General features: G+C 46.7%; 1 protein-coding gene across 1 annotated transcript in view; it reads right to left on the bottom strand.

The window, feature by feature from the left end:
- tnfaip8l3 (tumor necrosis factor, alpha-induced protein 8-like 3) overlaps positions 1 to 20,554 on the bottom strand; it is a 40,818-nt gene extending 20,264 nt beyond the window's left edge. Inside the window, exon 1 of the mRNA XM_079497011.1 lies at positions 20,155 to 20,554. Coding sequence (XP_079353137.1) covers positions 20,155 to 20,200 — 46 coding nt within the window. The 5' untranslated portion in view covers positions 20,201 to 20,554. The remainder of the gene's footprint in view (positions 1 to 20,154) is intronic.
- Positions 20,555 to 22,369: the final 1,815 nt, after the last annotated feature.

The following is a 22,369-nucleotide window of genomic DNA, read 5'->3' as shown; positions in this document are numbered from 1 at the left end:
TTGGGAATAACCACTGTGTACACGGCCAATAGTTTTTACAGGAGTGTGTGTGCATGGCCAATAGTTTTACATGAACATTTCTAGGATATAGTACTCTACTGCCTCGTACAGCCTAATAGACCCTAGTACAAACTAGCACAGTCTACTAGAGCCAAAAACAGCATATTAGAGCCCAGTAGAGTCTAGGACAGTCATGTACACCCACATCTAGCCTAGTCCAGCCTAGTGAGAGAATAGACTTGGAGAGGGGGGATTTTGGTGGCTGTACTAGGCTATACTAGGCTGGATCAGGCTGGAATAGGCTAGAATGCAGTGTACTAGGCTGCACTGGACTCTAATTGGCCCTATTAGGCTGTACCAGGCTCTTGTCAGCCCTGTAGTTCCACGCACTTGAGGTTAACTACTGCGTACACAGGCAATAGTTTTTACATGAGTTTGTGTGCTCGGACAATAGTTGTACATGGAACATTTCTAGGCTTTTGTACTTTACTGCCTTGTAAAGCCTAATATACCCTAGTACAGCCTAGCACAGTCTACTAGAGTCAAAAACAGCCTATTAGAGCCTTGTAGAGTCTAGTACAGCCATGTACACCCACGTCTAGCCTAGTCCAACCTAGTGGGAGAATAGACTTGGAGAGAGGGGTATTTAGATGGCTGTACTAGGCTATACTAGGCTGGATCAGGCCGGAATAGGCTAGAATAGGGTGTACTAGGCTGTACTAGGCTCTTGTCAGCCCTGTATTTCCTTGCACTTGGGAATAACCACTGTGTACACGGGCAATAGTTTTTACAGGAGTTAGTGTGCACGGCCAATAGTTTTACATGAACATTTCTAGGTATAGTACTTTACTGCCTCGTACAGCCTAATAGACCCTAGTACAGCCTAGCACAGTCTACTAGAGCCAAAAACAGCCTATTAGAGCCCAGCAGAGCCTAGTCCAGCCTAGTGGGAGAATAGACTTGGAGAGAGGGGTATTTTGGTGGCTGTACTAGACTATACTAGACTGGATCAGGCTGGAATAGGCTAGAATGTGGTGTCTAATAGGCCCTATTAGGCTGTACCAGGCTCTTGTCAGCCATGTAGTTCACGCACTTGAGGTTAACCACTGCGTAAGCAGGCAATAGTTTGTACATGAGTTTGTGTGCACGGACAATAGTTGTAAATGGAACATTTCTAGGCTTTTGTAAAGCCTAATATACCCTAGTACAGCCTAGTACAGTCTACTAGAGCCAAAAACAACATTAGAGCCCAGTAGAGTCTAGGACAGCCATGTACACCCACGTCTAGCCTAGTCCAACCTAGTGGGAGAATAGACTAGGATGGGGGGGGGGGGGGGGGTATTTAGATGGCTGTACTAGGCTGGAACAGGCTGGAATAGGCTAGAATAGGGTGTACTAGGCTGTACTAGACTTTAATAGGCTCCATTAAGCTGTACTAGGCACTTGGGAATAGCCACTGTGTGCACGGCCAATAGTTTTACATGAACATTTCTAGACTTTAATGGCTGTAATAGACTTGTCCGTGATAAGAGCTTCTCTTCACACGGGTGGGATTGTTTTCTATTAGCCTGCCGTGTACACCATTCTTTTTCTGTGTGACTGCCATGCAGGCAAACACGTGTGGCTCAGCCAGGAATGGTGTGCTTATCAAAATATTTCCATTATGCGTTACCATGGCGAGGTATTTCGCAATAAACGATGTCCAAAACCCATCAAGGACCCCAGGGGGTCCCCAAACCACACTTTGATAACCATTGAAGGACCCCATCGAGACCCATCAAGGACCCCATGGGGTCCCCGAACCACACTTTGATAACCAGTGAAGGACCCCATCGAGACCCATCAAGGACCCCATGGGGTCCCCGAACCACACTTTGATAACCAGTGTTGGACCTCATCGAAACCTATCAAGGACCCCAAGGGGTCCCCGAATCACACTTTGATAACCAGTGTTGGACCTCATCGAAACCTATCAAGGACCCCAGGGGGTCCCCGGACCACACTTTGATAACCAGTGTTGGACCTCATCGAAACCTATCAAGGACCCCAAGGGGTCCCCGAACCACACTTTGATAACCAGTGAAGGACCCCATCAAGACCCATCAAGGACCCCATGGGGTCCCCGAACCACACTTTGATAACCAGTGTTGGACCTCATCGAGACCCATCAAGGACCCCATGGGGTCCCCGAACCACACTTTGCTAACCAGTGTTGGACCCCATCGAGACCCATCAAGGACCCCATGGAGTCCCCGAACCACACTTTGATAACCAGCGTTGGACCCCATCAAGGACCCCATGGGGTCCCCGAACCACACTTTGATAACCAGCGTTGGACCCCATCGAGACCCATCAAGGACCCCATGGGGTCCCCGAACCACACTTTGATAACCAGCGTTGGACCCCATCGAGACCCATCAAGGACCCCATGGGGTCCCCGAACCACACTTTGATAACCAGTGTTGGACCTCATCGAAACCTATCAAGGACCCCAAGGGGTCCCCGAACCACACTTTGATAACCAGTGAAGAACCCCATCGAGACCCATCAAGGACCCCATGGGGTCCCCGAACCACACTTTGATAACCAGTGTTGGACCTCATCGAGACCCATCAAGGACCCCAGGGGGTCCCCGGACCACACTTTGATAACCAGTGTTGGACCTCATCGAAACCTATCAAGGACCCCAAGGGGTCCCCGAACCACACTTTGATAACCAGTGAAGGACCCCATCGAGACCCATCAAGGACCCCATGGGGTCCCCGAACCACACTTTGATAACCAGTGTTGGACCTCATCGAGACCCATCAAGGACCCCATGGGGTCCCCGAACCACACTTTGCTAACCAGTGTTGGACCCCATCGAGACCCATCAAGGACCCCATGGAGTCCCCGAACCACACTTTGATAACCAGCGTTGGACCCCATCAAGGACCCCATGGGGTCCCCGAACCACACTTTGATAACCAGCGTTGGACGCCATCGAGACCCATCAAGGACCCCATGGGGTCCCCGAACCACACTTTGATAACCAGCGTTGGACCCCATCGAGACCCATCAAGGACCCCATGGGGTCCCCGAACCACACTTTGATTACCAGTGTTGGACCTCATCGAAACCCATCAAGGACCCCAAGGGGTCCCCGAACCACACTTTGATAACCAGTGTTGGACCTCATCGAAATCCATCAAGGACCCCAGGGGGTCCCCGAACCACACTTTGATAACCAGTGTTGGACCTCATCGAGACCCATCAAGGACCCCATGGGGTCCCCGAACCACACTTTGATACCCAGTGTTGGACCTCATCGAGACCCATCAAGGACCCCATGGGGTCCCCGAACCACACTTTGATAACCAGTGTTGGACCTCATCGAGACCCATCAAGGACCCCATGGGGTCCCCGAACCACACTTTGCTAACCAGTGTTGGACCCCATCGAGACCCATCAAGGACCCCATGGAGTCCCCGAACCACACTTTGATAACCAGCGTTGGACCCCATCAAGGACCCCATGGGGTCCCCGAACCACACTTTGATAACCAGCGTTGGACCCCATCGAGACCCATCAAGGACCCCATGGGGTCCCCGAACCACACTTTGATAACCAGCGTTGGACCCCATCGAGACCCATCAAGGACCCCATGGGGTCCCCGAACCACACTTTGATAACCAGTGTTGGACCTCATCGAAACCTATCAAGGACCCCAAGGGGTCCCCGAACCACACTTTGATAACCAGTGAAGAACCCCATCGAGACCCATCAAGGACCCCATGGGGTCCCCGAACCACACTTTGATAACCAGTGTTGGACCTCATCGAGACCCATCAAGGACCCCAGGGGGTCCCCGGACCACACTTTGATAACCAGTGTTGGACCTCATCGAAACCTATCAAGGACCCCAAGGGGTCCCCGAACCACACTTTGATAACCAGTGAAGGACCCCATCGAGACCCATCAAGGACCCCATGGGGTCCCCGAACCACACTTTGATAACCAGTGTTGGACCTCATCGAGACCCATCAAGGACCCCATGGGGTCCCCGAACCACACTTTGCTAACCAGTGTTGGACCCCATCGAGACCCATCAAGGACCCCATGGAGTCCCCGAACCACACTTTGATAACCAGCGTTGGACCCCATCAAGGACCCCATGGGGTCCCCGAACCACACTTTGATAACCAGCGTTGGACCCCATCGAGACCCATCAAGGACCCCATGGGGTCCCCGAACCACACTTTGATAACCAGCGTTGGACCCCATCGAGACCCATCAAGGACCCCATGGGGTCCCCGAACCACACTTTGATTACCAGTGTTGGACCTCATCGAAACCCATCAAGGACCCCAAGGGGTCCCCGAACCACACTTTGATAACCAGTGTTGGACCTCATCGAAATCCATCAAGGACCCCAGGGGGTCCCCGAACCACACTTTGATAACCAGTGTTGGACCTCATCGAGACCCATCAAGGACCCCATGGGGTCCCCGAACCACACTTTGATACCCAGTGTTGGACCTCATCGAGACCCATCAAGGACCCCATGGGGTCCCCGAACCACACTTTGATAACCAGTGTTGGACCTCATCGAGACCCATCAAGGACCCCATGGGGTCCCCGAACCACACTTTGATAACCAGTGTTGGACCTCATCGAGACCCATCAAGGACCCCAAGGGGTCCCCGAACCACACTTTGATAACCAGTGTTGGACCTGATCGAAACCTATCAAGGACCCCAGGGGGTCCCCGGACCACACTTTGATAACCAGTGTTGGACCTCATCGAAACCTATCAAGGACCCCAAAGGGTCCCCGAACCACACTTTGATAACCACTGTTGGACCCCATCGAGACCCATCAAGGACCCCAGGGGGTCCCCGAACCACACTTTGATAACCAGCGTTGGACCCCATCGAGACCCATCAAGGACCCCATGGGGTCCCCGAACCACACTTTGATAACCAGCGTTGGACCCCATCGAGACCCATCAAGGACCCCAGGGGGTCCCCGTACCACACTTTGATAACCAGCGTTGGACCCCATCGAGACCCATCAAGGACCCCATGGGGTCCCCGAACCACACTTTGTTAACCAGCGTTGGACCCCACCGAGACCCATCAAGGACCCCATGGGGTCCCTGAACCACACTTTGATAACCAGCGTTGGACCCCATCGAGACCCATCAAGGACCCCATGGGGTAACCGAACCACACTTTGATAACCAGCGTTGGACCCCATCGAGACCCATCAAGGACCCCTGGGGGTCCCCGAACCACACTTTGATAACCAGCGTTGGACCCCATCGAGACCCATCAAGGACCCCATGGGGGTCCCCGAACCACACTTTGATAACCAGCGTTGGACCCCATCGAGACCCATCAAGGACCCCATGGGGGTCCCCGAACCACACTTTGATAACCAGCGTTGGACCCCATCGAGACCCATCAAGGACCCCATGGGGGTCCCCGAACCACACTTTGATAACCAGTGTTGGACCACATCGAAACCTATCAAGGATCCCAGGGGGTCCCCGAACCACACTTAAGTGTTGGACCCCATAGAAAGTCCTTTCTAGGCTGGAGTAGGCTAGACTATGGCTCTCTGCTGCCCCCCGTTGACAAAATGTTGTAAACACAGACAGGTTCACGAAAAGCAGTGGCGCGTGTTCACGCTCCGGATGAACTATGGGAAGTGTTCCCTGCCGGGTGCACCGGCACTAGTTTGTATACGGGCCATAGTTTCTTACCATTGAAACAACCTGCTGTGAACACCACTTTAATTGTTATTATTATTACAATTATTATTATTATTATTATTACCATAATTGATATATACTGTATTTTAAAAAATAAAACGTATTGGGCTTTTTAAAAGAACAGAAGCAGAATTCTTCAGTAGGTTAATGATAGACACCAACAGAAGCCACCGTCCTGTCAGTGAGGGACTTGTTTTGGAAGTTGGGTAAAGTTGATTAGTAATGTGCTTGCTGCTCGACCAGACAGCCGTTGTTCCGCCAGCCTGCTGTTTTTAGAACGGCGAGTCAACCAGTGTTGATTGTGTCGACTAAAACTATGCCGAAAAATGTTCGTCGACTACCTTCATTCACTTACAAAAACTAAATGGAAACTAAATGAAAACTAAGCTATGATGACTATAACACGCGCACACACGCACGCACGCACACACACACACACACACACACACACACACACACACACACACACACACACACACACACACACACACACACACACACACAGCAATGTGGGCACACACGTGTACAGTTTGGTATACGTCAATAGGAACAGCTGCATTGAGTAGATTGTTATGCATGTGACAATTTGAAGGCCATCGGCCTGGAGAGTCGTGAGTCATTTGCCATTCAAGCAGCGCTTGCTAATAATGTCATGATGATGTTTTGCCCATAACCATTCCATTCACTGCCAAACAAATGAGACGTCTCTGTTACGCATAAGCATGATGTTGTGATCATATCATGCATCCTGAGAACACCCAAATGTGCGCGTGCGCACACACACATGCGTGCACACACACACACACACACACACACACACACACACACACCTGTGAAAACACACACGTCAATAAGAGCCTCCCTGCCCTGGTTTGAGTTGCTAATGACAACATAATTCTGTTTACTATCGGAGCAAATGGGTCACTGAGCCAATTCAATATGTTGTTACGGTACGCACCTACAATACTTGTACGTGCACGCACGCACGCACGCACGCACGCACGCACGCACACACACACACACACACACACACACACACACACACACACACACACACACACACACACACACACACACACACACACACACACACACACACACACACACACACACACACACACACTCTTCAGTAAGAGGCCTATACAGTAATAATTTGGGGGTTTTGAGCAGAATTGGGATTGTTCACCAACTTTCGACGTTTTCAGCATGTTTACTGCTTTGTATACAGACGACTATACGCAACTATGCTGTGTGTACACTGTCCACTACTACGCTGTGGTCTGTTCCCCTGCACCTGTCAGCTCTCCTTCCCCCCAAACATTATTAGTGCAAACAGCAGTGAGGAAACATGCCAGTGGCCCTGGACTGAATAAAAGGCTGTTGACACACGGCGCTGAAGACGTATAGTCAATAAGCATGCTAATCACAAGGTTACGTATACGCTGACTAAAAAAAGAAAGAGCTCGCCACTCTGTTGCTCCCAAAAACAAGATAATTACGTCTCACACACATTCTGCGTCAGAAATAAATGTCTTGTTTTGGGAAAAACAAAGCTGAGAACATTTCCTATTTATGCAGTCAATTAAGCACAGTCTAGTACAATGATAGTCTCATCAAACCCCTGTCCGTTCAGGAAATATAAGTAATCCATACATATATTTATTTATAGTACCGGTACATAATACATATTGATCATTGATACTCCGTACTTACATAACATTGCTGTATGCCCGTTTTACTGGTGACAGACATCTTTATTTTATTTATGTCTAATCAGTTCTACAGCAGATGGCCAATCCAGAGGTATTTAAGTCTACTTATGCGGTTTTATTGATGAAACATGTTACCTGCACCTCTATTTCTATACCAACCAGGACTGGAGCCTATACATTAAGCACACCTGACTTCTTTATACTGTATTTTTTACTAGTGTTACTACTAATTCTGAACTAGTTTTCTACCCTTACCTGTATGTTGCTATGTGTCCTTGGCATCGATAAAAGGGTCTATTCATCTGTAGGCCTATTAACCAGGGTTTTGCCCAAAGCTGCATACAAATTACAAATAGCCAATCTACAAACGCAGAACATGATGGCCTGCAACGCACTGTGAGCTTGTAGATTGGTTATTTTAGTACTATTATTAGTTGGCACACAACTAATAACAAAATCAGCTTTACTTACTAATCAGGTCACTTGCAGTGTTAGTTCAGTTCACAGGTTCCAGCTGTGCAGATTGGTCAGACCCACACCATGGGGGTGGAGCTAGACAAAATGTGATGACCTGATTTCCTCTAGAATGTTGTAGTTCCTGTGGCCACATTTTACAAGACTGGAGAAAAATAATGAATGAGGCATTAAGCAGACACAAGGAGCTTTAATAGTTTACTGAGTGCAAGCTTATCAAATGTGAGAGGCACATTTTGTGCAGTGAGTAATTCTAGTAGCAGCATGCACACCTAAATGCACACGCGCGCACACACACATGCATGCATGGGCGCACACATGCATGCACTCACGCATGCACTCACGCATGTGCACGCACGCACGCACGCACGCACACACACACACTACACACTTACGCACACTGAGGTAGTTCTACCAACAGAGTTGAGCTGCAGAAGTGGTATAAAGGAGGGCTTTGTTTTTCAGTTTTACCAGCGACAATCACTTTCTTTTTAATACTACCCCCTGGTAATATTGACACTAACAAGCGAAATCATAAGGGGGACTAGCTCTCAAACATATCTGTTTGTGTGCATGTGTGAACAGTACTGTGCCCTATCTGTGACCTGCCTCTGGATATCATCCAGAGGCAAGAGCAAAGGAAGATTTATTGAGCAGATTTAGAAAAAGGAGAGATTTTTGAGTAAAAGAGGACTATAGAAAGAAAGAAGAGAGGAAGAGAGAGCGAATGAGCGATATTAAAGACTTTTCTGAAAAACATACAGCAGCGTACCATGCACATTATTCATGACTTGTAATATTTGATCCCCAGGCCAGCCAGTCTCCCAAGGGTGCTGCTCTTGTACTGAAAGAGGCCATTCACCTTGTCATTAACCGCTGCTCAGAATGTGGAGACGCATCCGGACCGCTAAGGTTAATGAGTAACTCTCTCGGATGTCGCAAAGCCTCGCCCTCTGGTAATGACGGTTTCAGGCTTTAAAGTTCCCCATGTGCTTTGCGGCCACGGATTCCTCGACTGTGTGTCCTTGACCAAAACAGCCACACACAGGTGTGCTTGCTCATGCTTCACAGGGAAACGCAATCGCAGCAAACACATTCAGTGCCTCACACGCCGAGTCGCTGCCCTTGCAGATCCCCTGAGAAAGAACTGCCCGTCCACCAGGTGTGCACTCAAAGAAGACAAACAACCACTGTGTTTTGAATTCACGATGTTCTAAAGTTAACCCATTGGCTTACAGTACGTTGGAAAAGTCTGTCTAACATTGTTTGTTCCTCCAAGTCACTTTTCTTTACGGCGGTCATGTAATCGGTGACTCAGAGCTAGAGATGCTTTGTCACGTGTTTGCTTACAGTGAACATCATATCGTATCATATCATGGAACACAAATACAGCTTTGAATCAGGCTTGCAAACACATGCCTGTTTTAGTGGCAAAAACAGAGTTGTGAGTGCACGCTAAGCGCTTTGTAACTGATGTACACAGTGATGTCCATTGTCTGTAAAGCAGCTTGACGGATGAGAGTGATGTGCTTGGAACTATAGAGCTGATAGTGTGTGCGTGCGTGCGTGCGTGCGTGCGTGTGTGTGTGTGTATGTTGTCCTGGGACTTGGATAAGTGGCTTTACTTTATAGCGAATATTTATCCAGAGAAAAGCACTTAAGAGACAATCACTGAGTCTGGAGGGAAATAAGTTGCCTTTGGTCATTAAGTCACATTCTGCTCACTTTCTCACACACACACACACACACACACACACACACACACACACACACACACACACACACACACACACACACACACACACACACACACACACACACACACACACACAGTATACTGTACCCCCCTCTCAGTCAAATACTGTACTGTCGTGTGTGTCCCCCCCCCCCCCCTCTCTGAATTGTTGTATGACCCAGAATTGTCCAGATTCACTTAATTAGTCTAAGAAATCAAGTTTACAGCATGACTGTCCCTGCCTCTCTGTCCCTGCTGTGTTTCATTGGCCAGGTCAGGTCCCACATGGACCGCAGGGATGAGGGTTTAAATAAGGATATGTCTCATTGATAAAATGTGCTACTGGCCTGTCAAAGAGTTAGAGCAAAAACAGAGAAAGGGAGAGGGAGAGGGAGTGTGAGAGAGAGAGAGAGAGAGAGAGAGATAGAGGGGCCTGCACCTAGGAGAGAGGGAGACTTCAAACAAGAGACTAAAAGGCTGGATTGTCTACTGACACTGGAAAGAAATCACGTTGAGGCTGTCCTTTCCGGACCAAGTGCAGCCTGCGGGACCATGTGGAATCATCCATGCCCTGTGACCTGTAGAACTGATGTCTTCACCAGCTGTATGTCAGCTCACTGCTGCCACTGTAAGGGTGATAAGGAACCAGGCCATGGAAGACTGCTTAGCTGGGCATGGGAACTGGCTGCAGGCTGTCTCCCTCACTTCCCTCCTCTGGGAACAGCTATGGAAAACCACTATATCACATTCATTAGCTATATACTATAAACCATAACTAGTTTTATATCGACTGTTGGGCTTTTGCTGTGTGTGTGTGTGTGTGTGTGTGTGTGTGTGTGTGTGTGTGTGTGTGTGTGTGTGTGTGTGTGTGTGTGTGTGTGTGTGTGTGTGTGTGTGTGTGTGTGTGTGTGTGTGTGTGTGTGTGTGTGTGTGTGTGTGTGTGTGTGTGTGTGTGTGTGTGTGCGCGCGTGCGTGTGTGTGTGTGTGTGTCTTGCCCATAAACACTAATGACAGACTGTGCGACAGAACCCAATAAAAAACATTATTTTCCTTTCCTTTCCTTGTCTTTCCTTCCTTTCCTTTCCTTTCCATTCCACTCTGCCTCACCTTTTCCATTTGAAATTAAGTTATTTACGGCGATAAGGTGTGTGAGATCAAAAGAGATATGTTGATAGAGATAGCAATAGAAAGTGAGAATGAGAAAGAAAGAGAGGGGGGGTTACCTAAAAACTGTGTTCCATTAGATCCAATGTATAATTATTAATTATTATTCAGTCACAAGCTCTTGTTAATACTTTTCATTGGTTCAATTCTTATAAAACCCATAGACAGACTCATAACACTTTGTGACCTTGTAGATCGGCTATTTTTGTGACTTTGTGTCCCACTGTCATACAACAATGTGTAAAATAGGCCAGGGCATCAATTTATGAAAAGACAAAAAAATAATAAAATATCTCAGGATTTTTCCAGTCGTCTGTTGGTTCCTGTTAGTAATTGATGATCTCTCTCTCTCTCTCTCTCTCTCTCTCTAGTTCTCTCTCATCTTCATTGGGCTGCAAGTGACTAAGGAGGAAGTGGATTTTTTCCGGCCTGTGTGAGTCGCCACTCTCATAGACCTTAGCCAAGACTCAGCATGCCATGGCATCCTTTAGTGAGACACACACATACAGACGCGCACGCACGCACGCACGCACGCACGCACGCACGCACGCACGCACGCACGCACGCACGCACGCACGCACGCACGCACGCACGCACGCACGCACGCACAGGTCCCACGCACGCACGCGCACACGCGCACACGCACACACACACACACACACACACAAACACACACACACACACACACACACACAATCACACACACACACACACACACACACACACACACACACACACACACACACACACACACACACACTCCTGCCAGTCCTCCCCATAAGTTTGGCACCCTGGTTTGTTTACTAGTTCATTCAGTCTCACAGAGTTTGAGTAAAAGGGAAAGACAAAGTAGAAGCTATAAATTACAGCAAACTTCACGTGGTCAGTGTGCTACTGGCTATGTGGTGGGTCAGGATAATGCCCTACATGTGTCTAAGGTCAGGTGCAGGGATTTCAACTCAGTCAGGGAATGTTTGATATTGATTTCTAACACCTGAGATTTCTAAGCATAATTTTATTTCGTTTTTGATGGTTAGATTGCACAGAAAATGTAATATTCAGTGACAGTGTAATGTGACAGTCTAGTACAGTTTTTCCTCAATCACTTGTAATCTCATTCCCAAAACTCTAAGTGCATTTCCCAAAACAGCACAAAAGTTTCTCATGAAATTATACCACCCTTGCAAATGCACTAAGTTATCCAATCGCTACAACAATGTCACCAAATGTAAAGCACCTTCTGATGATTGCGTATAGACCCCGACACTCAAAATGCTAAATATTTCCATCAAAACGACCCAGATTGCATGGTGTCGCTGTAAAATAAAAAGAATAATCCTGGACAAAAATAATATGAATCTCTTTCATCTATAGCGTGGGTGTTGCTATTTATTTTCACCAGTTGCCCCTCTGGGTGGGGACAAACATTACAGTCAACTTCTACTTGACTCTCATTGGAAATCCATTCCCTCCACCCTCTCTGCATGTCCTATGTGTGCCCTCCCCCTCCTGCCCCACCTCGCATGAACTCGGACACATCTTGCACGGCCCAGATTGACAACTGAACTGCTTCTTGCTCCATTTTTACGTAGAATGCATGAACTCAGCATTTATCATTATGTTTGTATTGTGTTCACAATGTGGTAACTGTGGGATGGAACTGACAGCGTTTTCAATTGTGCAGAAGGAAGTTACTCACTCCAATCACGTCGTGCTGGCCCTATCTTTAGTACAAACACAATGTTCATTGTGTTGTGCATGCAATGATTTACCCGGTGAACAACTGTGTCAGTGTGAATGGGAAATGCACATTGTCAATTGAGAAATAAAACAACAAAACAATCTGTTTTGACTGGAATGGCAAAGTGGACTGAGCATTCACACACCGTTCATGATAACTGCGTTTAGTATTTTACTGATTCTGTGTGAGCACAAATAGAAGTGAAATAGTGCATTGGGAAATATTGCCGTAATGGTGTCGTGTGGGGCTTTGAGGCACTGTTCACAGAATGAGGTTAGAGATTCAAGAAATAAGCAAGTTTTTCAAAAAGCACTGAACCTTGAAGCAGACTTTTCTCCTGCCATGATCTGAGTAGTAAAACCGGAGTGACTTAAGTACTTTAATAAAGTACTTAGTATTTTTTTTATGTGGGGGCTGAGCCTGCTGCTCTACTACTTAGCTGCCTTACTGTACCACCACTAACTAATGGCAGTGGCCCAGGAAATGATTGTGGTTCACACACACACACACACACACACACACACACACACACACACACACACACACACACACACACACACACACACACACGCACGCACACACACACACACACACACACACACACACACACACACACACACACACACACACACACACACACACACACGTACAGAGCAGTGGTGGAAAGTAACTACTGTATAAGTACAATTACTTAAGTAGGCATACTGTACAATTCTTTCTGTATTTGATTTGTACTTTTTAAGTAAAACATTTGAGTACTTTTTCCACCACTGTGCGTACACGCACCCACACCCACACGCACACACATATGTATACTGTATGTACGTACAGACTTTACAAGCCCACATACCTGTGCAGGCACCCCTCCTCCTCTCTGTCTACACAGTGCTCTTTCACCAGGCGCCACTACTTACTGTTGGCTCTGCAGAGCCTGGCTCAGTCTCCAGTGAAACCACAACCATCTCCTCCTCCTGTGCGTCTAAGAGGCCCTGTCCAATGGCGGAAAGTAACTGTCCAATGGCGGAAAGTAACTAAGTACTATCTACTAGTACTATCTACTCAAGTGCTGTACTTTTTGAGGTGCCTTTACTTTAAAGGGATATTTCACTTTCCAAAAAACATTTGGTCATTTTATCGTCTACTCAGGCTTATGTGAACACCACAGACAGTTTTTAAGTTGCTCGATTCAGTATTTCAATATTTGATATTAATTTTAGCTGCCCCGCCCCCTTCCTATACAAACCCATTGTAACTTCAAACTCCATTTTAACCATGATAGATTAATTGAAAACACCTGTCTTTTTTCTGGTGACGGATACTGTCCTAATATGTGAGGGTGCCGTGGTTTTTCATTTATTGTTTTCATTTATTTTTAATATATTTTTTGGATTCTTTAGTCTCCTCCGTCCTCCAGGAGTCCTCATTCTTTTCCAAAAAGAATTATTAAAAATAAATTAAAACAGTAAATGAAAAGCCACGCCCCCTCACATATTAGGAGGGCAGTATCAGTCACCAGAAAAAAGGCGGGTATGTTTGATGAATCTATCATGATTAAAATGGAGTTTGAAGTTACAATTGGTTTGTATAGGAAGGGGGCGGGGCAGTTAAAAGGAATATCAAATATCTAAATACTGAATCGAGCAACTTAAAAACTGTCTGCACGATTAGATGATCTGCATACTGAGACACAGGTCTGATATCACATTTGATATCTCCGATTATCTGTGCACCAAGACACAGTTCTGATATCAACAACCCCCAACACGCGCTCCATGTGCAATGAGCGAGAATACCAGAGCCACACATTAACTATATGGTATGGCGGTGTGGCTCTGCTCATGTGATAACAGATCATAAGACTGAGTAGACAATGAAATGGCCTCCTTTAAAATATTGTCTTTTACCATGCATACCATCAATTGTATAATAGACTTCGGCTATTTAAAAGAAAGTCACAGTTTGACAATCTATAGTACTTTTACTTTGGTACTTTAAATATATTTCGAATCCAATATTTTTGTACTTTTCCGTGAAATATCCAAGCCTTTTTGCTTTGTGGTATTATACTCCTTCCACCACTGGCCCTATCAAGTACTCCTTCCACCACTGGCCCTATCAAAACACCTCCGAGCATGCACTTTTAAATCCATGTTGCAGTATAATGGCTCAGCCAGGGGGAACGATTGTTCCACAAACACCATGGAATGCCTCAACACTGAGTCAGCACACACTTTCACGTGCGTGCCGTGCACGCACATTCACACACAACACAGGCACACGAGTTGGTGGCTCTGGTGTTTACGACCAAGAACTTTCACTGAAGCTCAAGGAAAAATCACTTTCTCCTGAGTCGTCTTTTCCAGTTACGGCCTTCTTTTCTGAGTTCACCAATTTTCCAGAGCCAGCACTGCTGTGTGTGTGTGTGTGTGTGTGTGTGTGTGTGTGTGTGTGTGTGTGTGTGTGTGTGTGTGTGTGTGTGTGTGTGTGTGTGTGTGTGTGTGTGTGTGTGTGTGTGTGTGTGTGTGTGTGTGTGTGTGTGTGTGTGTGTGTGTGTGTGTGTGTGTGTGTGTGTGTGTGTGTGTGTGTGTGTGTGTGTGTGTGTGTGTGTGTGTGTGTGTGTGTGTGTGTGTGTGTGTGTGTGTGTGTAGAGGGCTGTGAATACTCTCCATCTGTGGACCAGATAAAAGGGAGAGAAAAACGATGCATGTGATGAGTGAGGGTAAAAGTACAGGGGAATGGGGGAAACGTACAGGGGAATGGGGGAAACAGAGTGTATGTACTCTACGTATATATGGTCGCTACTGTATGCCAGCTTCTCATATGTAAAGTATGTGACCCAGTCCGCCATCATGGCAGTAATAAAGCAGAAGCTCTCCTCTGACTGTCAGGGGCTGCTGGAGTGCAGTAGACATGGAGAATGGTTTGTTCTCATTTCAATGGATTCATTGAATTGATAACAATGCCACTGTATGTGCTCTGTTGTTTATGTTGTGTTCATGTCTGTTTGCATGCAGTGGTATGACAACATACACTCACTTTCAGGAGCTCCTATCTCACTCATCAAGTAAATATAAGTTGTGTGGTCAAACAGCATCTGCCTCAGGCTATTATGTTTGTTTAGTGACAACAAACCCACCCTCAAACCCTCACAGCTATTAGTGCAACAGCCGCAGACTCGCTTATCTCCCACAATTGTGCTTTCTACATGACATTCTGAAGTAAGCTGGTTATGGTGTTGTTGTGGTGATTTACGTAGCTGTGCTGACTCAGGTCTTTGGACGTCTTCTGACAGCATGTCAGACAGCACGCGATGAAAGATGACATATTGCTGCCCTGAACTCTAAGCATTGCAAACCGAACTCTGAATGTCAGCGGTCTCGATTCGGCGCTCATTTCTAGTGGCTCAGCGACCTTTATGTGGAGGTTTCGCAGCAGCATGTTATGCTGCCGGAGTCTCTGTTGAGCCTGCCAACATGTGGCATGGATTGAGTTTCTCCCCAACCAGAGTAGCGTCGACGGTCAGCCTCCTCTGATTCATAACGAGGTGCGTCCAACTCCTCCCTTTTGAGATGAAGGACGAGGTTGGTGAATGTGTCACTTTGTGGGTACGGTCCGTGGTATTTGGAGGACTATGAAAAGCAATACGTGTGTGCATGTGTGTGCGTGTGTGTGTGTGTGTGTGTGTGTGTGTGTGTGTGTGTGTGTGTGTGTGTGTGTGTGTGTGTGTGTGTGTGTGTGTGTGTGTGTGTGTGTGTGTGTGTGTGTGCGTGTGTGTGTGTGTGTGTCAGTCACGCACGCACGTGCATCTGCTGGGAGTGGTGCTGTCTCAGGAGCTCTCTTGTGGAGTAGTTACAGCTGAGCTCCACTCACTGTGTGTGGTTTAAGCCAAGGGACTCCAGAGATTAGAGTATAGAAGTTTTTGGGAGAAGAGAGAGAGAGAGAGAGAGAGAGAGAGAGAGAGAGAGAGAGAGAGAAATACCCCAAAGACTGGCTCATTGCTTCCCTTCCCAGCATGCCCTGTCCCCTTCCAGTCAATATCACCACTATGATATATGTGACGGAGGTAGAGACTCATGCCTCCAATACCTTGATATATGTGACTGTAAACTCATGCCTCCAATACCTTGATATATGTGACGGTAAACTCATGCCTCCAATACCTTGATATATGTGACGGTAGACTCATGCCTCCAATACCTTTATTTATTTAGGTATTTCCCGTCCATCCTCATTTTCTGACCATTCAGCAATGACAGCCAGTGTTGCTAGTGGTTCCGCCTCGGCCTTTATTTAATTTGTGCCAAGAGCAGAGAGCTACTACAGGGGAATCAGTGTTGTAGCCCTCCTAGACTCTAAACAAGATTAAAATGTCAAGAGGGAGTGAGAGAGACAGAGAGAGACAGAGAGAGACAGAGAGAGAGAGAGCGAGAGAGAGAGAGAGAGAGAGAGAGAGAGAGAGAGAGAGCGCTCTATGGATATCAGTATTCAAAATAAAATGCCCAGCTGTTTTGCACACCGTCCCTGTGTGTTGTCAAAAAGAACACTAGAATGCCAACATGTAAATTCCAACATGCTAACCTGTCAGCTCAAATGTGGAGACATTGGAGACAAACGAAACCAAACAGGCCACCGTTTACATCGTTACCTGTCTCACTGCTTTCTGACTAGAGTGTATAAAACACTAGTACACATTAATATACATTATTTTCTGGGAAGTCCACGAAGATCACGTACCTCAACTGTATAAGTGTAATTGTGTAAATCCTGTATTTGTTTTTAGAGCGGCGCTAGCCCCTTCACTGTTTACCGCTTTCAGACATGGTGTGATTGGCGTCATGTGGCAGCCAATTCTATGGAGTTTTTACGTTTGTCTTATTCATGCGCCCCTAAAATCACCATTCCCCCCCCTGTGACGTCATCAAAGTCTATGGACTTTATGTTTGCTTTACGCATGCCCCTGTGACATACAAAAGCTCTTGGTGGATGTGTTGAACCTTTAGTTATGTATCTCTGCCAGGCAGTGAAAACAAACGTCTCATCTCCCACTGATAGTCGGCATTATGCTTTCTGGCTCCCTGCCTCTTCCAGATGTACAAAGAGACAGACAGACGGTAGGCCAGATGGACAGACAGACGGTCAGAGAGTTTGACACACTATGAACATAGAGAAAGAGCTAATCCGATATACAGCCAGCCAAGCCAGTGCCAAGCATGCACACACACACACGCGCGCGCACACACATGCATGTGCGCACGCACGCACGCAGCCACGCACAAGTGACTTTATAAATCCAATTGACTACGGTAAGGTTACATGCACTAAGTGGGATGAAGAATGCCTGCAATATATGTTTTCCCTTCATATACAGTATAGGATATATTAGCACACAGAGAATCCATATCTATTCCTGATGTGAATCAATTTCAAACAGCCACAGTGTCTGTCTCACACAGAAAACAAACAAGGGAACAAGGTGCAGGGTTTCTGTTTTAAGATCGGGTAAGGGTTTAATGGCTGCAGTGTGTTTCACTGTTGTTCTCACGATATCCTCTTGGAAACGCATCATTGTGCTCCTTGGACATTAAGTTATCTCCAGAAATCGCCCTGGCTGGAGTTCTGAACAGGACCAAAGTTAAAAAATGTACCTACATGTTCAGAAAGCTGGGAAATGATTTGACAAGAGCATATAAACCTTTTCAAACTGTGTGTGTGTGTGTGTGTGTGTGTGTGTGTGTGTGTGTGTGTGTGTGTGTGTGTGTGTGTGTGTGTGTGTGTGTGTGTGTGTGTGTGTGTGTGTGTGTGTGTGTGTGTGTGTGTGTGTGTGTGTGTGTGTTATGTTATGTGACTGTTATCTTTCACCATTGCAATAAAAGTCTAAGTAAGCCTTGCAGAGCCATACATGGGGCCCATAGGGGAAGGAGCCTATCTCCTGTTTCCTTAGCGTGAGGCTGTACAGTACACCCCCTGGCCTGGACATGACTCTAGTATGTCACAGTACACCCCCTGGCCTGGACATGACTCTAGTATGTCACAGGGACCCTATAGTCTCTACCCCCTGGCCTGGACATGACTCTAGTATGTACAGTACACCCCCTGGCCTGGACATGACTCTAGTATGTACAGTCCACCCCCTGGCCTGGACATGACTCTAGTATGTACAGTCCACCCCCTGGCCTGGACATGACTCTAGTATGTCACAGTACACCCCCTGGCCTGGACATGACTCTAGTATGTCACAGGGACCCATCACCCATAGTCTCTACCCCCTGGCCTGGACATGACTCTAGTATGTCACAGGGACCCTATAGTCTCTACCCCCTGGCCTGGACATGACTCTAGTATGTCACAGGGACCCATAGTCTCTACCCCCTGGCCTGGACATGACTCTAGTATGTCACAGGGACCCTATAGTCTCTACCCCCTGGCCTGGACATGACTCTAGTATGTCACAGGGACCCCCCTGGCCTGGACATGACTCTAGTATGTCACAGGGACCCTATAGTCTCTCCAGAGCACCATAAAACCTCTCTTAATGCACCCACACAAAAGATTACATTACACACAAATTAAAGGTAATCGTAAATACAATCTCATGCTCTGAGTGGGAGCATCCAGCGACACTGGACGTGTTGATGAGTTGACTGACCACACGTGTTGAAGCTTGCCTCCTGAATTATAGTTAGTCACACACACACACACACACACACACACACACACACACACACACACACACACACACACACACACACACACACACACACACACACACACACACACACACACACACACCCCCACACACACACACACCCCCACACACACACACACGCACACACACACACGCACGCACGCACGCACGCAGGCAGGCAGGCAGGCAGGCAGGCAGGCAGGCAGGCAGGCACCCACACGCACACGCACACGCACACACTTGAATTCTTTTACTTGGATCTGCACAGAAAGCGCAATACATAATAGATCCAAAGAAGGTTACATTACGGTCAAACCAGATACAACTGCTGCACATGATTATTAACACACAGAGGATAGAAAAAGATAGCACATTGATGACATACTACTATATACAAAAAATTTACTGATGATTTACTTTGATCTTTTTTCTTAGCCACTGAAGGATAAATTAAGCATCGTCTTCTCCAGATAAACAGACTGCCCATATAATAATAGCTGAGACAGAACAGTATTTAGCCAACTTTTTAGCATTTGTCTTTTGCGATGCTCCCAATTGCAGGCCCCGCACGTACACGCACACGCACACACACACACACACACACACACACACACACACACACACACACACACACACACACACACACACACACACACACACACACACACACACACACACACACACACACACACACACACACACACACTTTTGTAACCTACTGTACCAGTAGCAAGCCACTTCCTCAACTTCTGAAGCGGGATACTGGATGAAAGTGTCTCAACCTAGGGGCTTATTTGCCCCAAAAGTCTAGCCACACTTTTGACACATTCTAGCAGAGCTGAGATGTGTAATTATAAGTTATTAGTGTGGACACTGGACAGTTCTTACCTGGAGAGAGATCTCCCTCACTCTGCTCTCCGGAGTCTGAATCCATCCTGTCCCCCAGACTCAGGTCGCTCTCGGGCTGTGCAGGAGAAGATCTGTGGTCCTACTGTCTCCCTTTTCCTCCTGTTTGATTCCCAGGGAGCTTGCGATTCCTTTACCCAGAGGAAAATAAACACCCTTTATTTTTCTGGAGAGCTAAACTTCTCTCCTCTGTCCTCCCAGTTTAAACCACAGAGACTGACCCACTGCAGCTGTGAGATGTTAGTGAGCACTGGGAGCCTGAATGCTATTCGCTGAGCTTTCCTTTCTCTTTTTCTCTTGGCACTCTTTCTTTCTCTCTCTCTAGCCTCTTTTCTTACCTCTCTAAAAACTGTGCTGACTCCGTTAGTCTCCTCTCTTGCCCTCCGCTCATCTAGTTTCCTTCTGTTTCAGATCCCTCCCTCCCTCTGCTCTCTCTCTCTCTTGCTCCCTCCCTACCTACTTGGTCCCTCCCTCTCTCTCATTGTCACACGCTTCCTCTTGACGATTTCTCCTTCTCCCACCCTCTCTCTCTTTCTCTGCTGTTCCATTAAAAACTCTTTCCCTTCCTCTTTCTGTATGCTGTATGTGCAGTCTGGCTCTCTATACTCTCTTCTGTCTCTGGGTAAGAGTGCTGTCTGTGTTTCAGCAGTGCAATAGGGGACTGGGGGAGATCAGGACTCAGTTGCAGTGACTTAAAATTCCTCTCCACAAGTTAAAATCCCATTTCCCCTTGTGACTCTGTTTCACATAAAGTCAACCATTAACTGGGTTTTACTGGCTACTGGTCCTCTCTGCCTGTATTCCATTTGTCTGTCTGTCAGTCTGTCTGCATGTAGACTACTGTACATCCATAGCTGTCACATCCCACTGGGTGGCTATTTTGGATACTGGGTGTGGAGCACAGCTCCTGACTCTGAATAATTGACTACTGTAACTTACGGTTTAAATAACTACTGTAGTATGTAGTCAGTCATCACTCATCAGGGTCAGTTAGATCTGAAATGTTGCTGAAAAACAGCACTGTATGTGCACTATTATGTTTACTCCACTACAATGATTTGAAAACTTTAGTTACTAGTAACTTTGTAGGATTGGTTATTATTACAAAACATACATTAAACACTTCAGCCATACATTTCGGCCTTTTGAAATGTTTTACATATGTTTTACACATTTGAAAACGTGTGAAAACTTATGAAACGTTCTGCATATTGAGTACTATTACTTTTGGTACTTCGAGTGCATTTTGATACCAGTACTTTTGTAATTTTGCACAAGTAAATTTTGAATTCCGCACTTATACTTGTAATAGAGTACTTTTTCAACATTTCGTAATAGTATTTCTATTTCTACATTGCAGTATTGCCACTTTTACGTAAGTAACAAATGTGAATGCCTTTTCCGCCACAGTGTTTCTATAGCGCGATGGAAGGAGATCCGTGTAGGATAGTGTAGTTAGTGTAGGAGGAACGGGTGCAGGTGGGTTACTAGTGAGTGTTGGTGGTTCAAACACAGCGGGAGGTGATACCATCTCCCAGTTGTAGACATGACGGCCACAGCATGAACACTAGGCACCAGATGGCCCTACTCACCCACTGCCCTGGGCCAGTTATCTTCAACACAGTCTGTTTTGGTGTGTGTGTGTGTGTGTGTGTGTGTGTGTGTGTGTGTGTGTGTGTGTGTGTGTGTGTGTGTGTGTGTGTGTGTGTGTGTGTGTGTGCGTGTTTGTGTGTGTGTGTATGTGCGTATGTGTGCGTGTGTGTCTGTGTACATGCATGCGTGCGGGCACACGTGCGTGCGTGCGTGTATATATATATATATATATATATCCCAAGGCCATAAAAAACAATTTATATTTATATACTCTTGTTTTGAGTATTTGTATTGCAAACTGTTAATTTGATTCTGTTATTCAGCTGGCTAATAAAGTTTTGTACAAGCATTGATTGCGACGGTAGGTCGCATTTACTATGAAAACCTGCATTTCCGTGTGTCACGTCACGCCTCCATATATGGTCACGCTTTGTGACATCACACCTATATGGTCACGCCTTGTGACATCACGCCTCCATATATGGTCACGCCTCGTGACACCACGCCTCCATATATGGTCAGTGGTCACGCCTTGTGACACGTCACGCCACCATATATGGCCATCTCCATATACTGTATGAGGATCATGACACTGACCTCATCT

Source organism: Electrona antarctica (assembly GCF_951216825.1).
Source record: "Electrona antarctica genome assembly, chromosome: 3".
Classification (NCBI taxonomy): Eukaryota; Metazoa; Chordata; class Actinopteri; order Myctophiformes; family Myctophidae; genus Electrona; species Electrona antarctica.
This window is presented reverse-complemented; position numbering and strand designations above follow the sequence as displayed.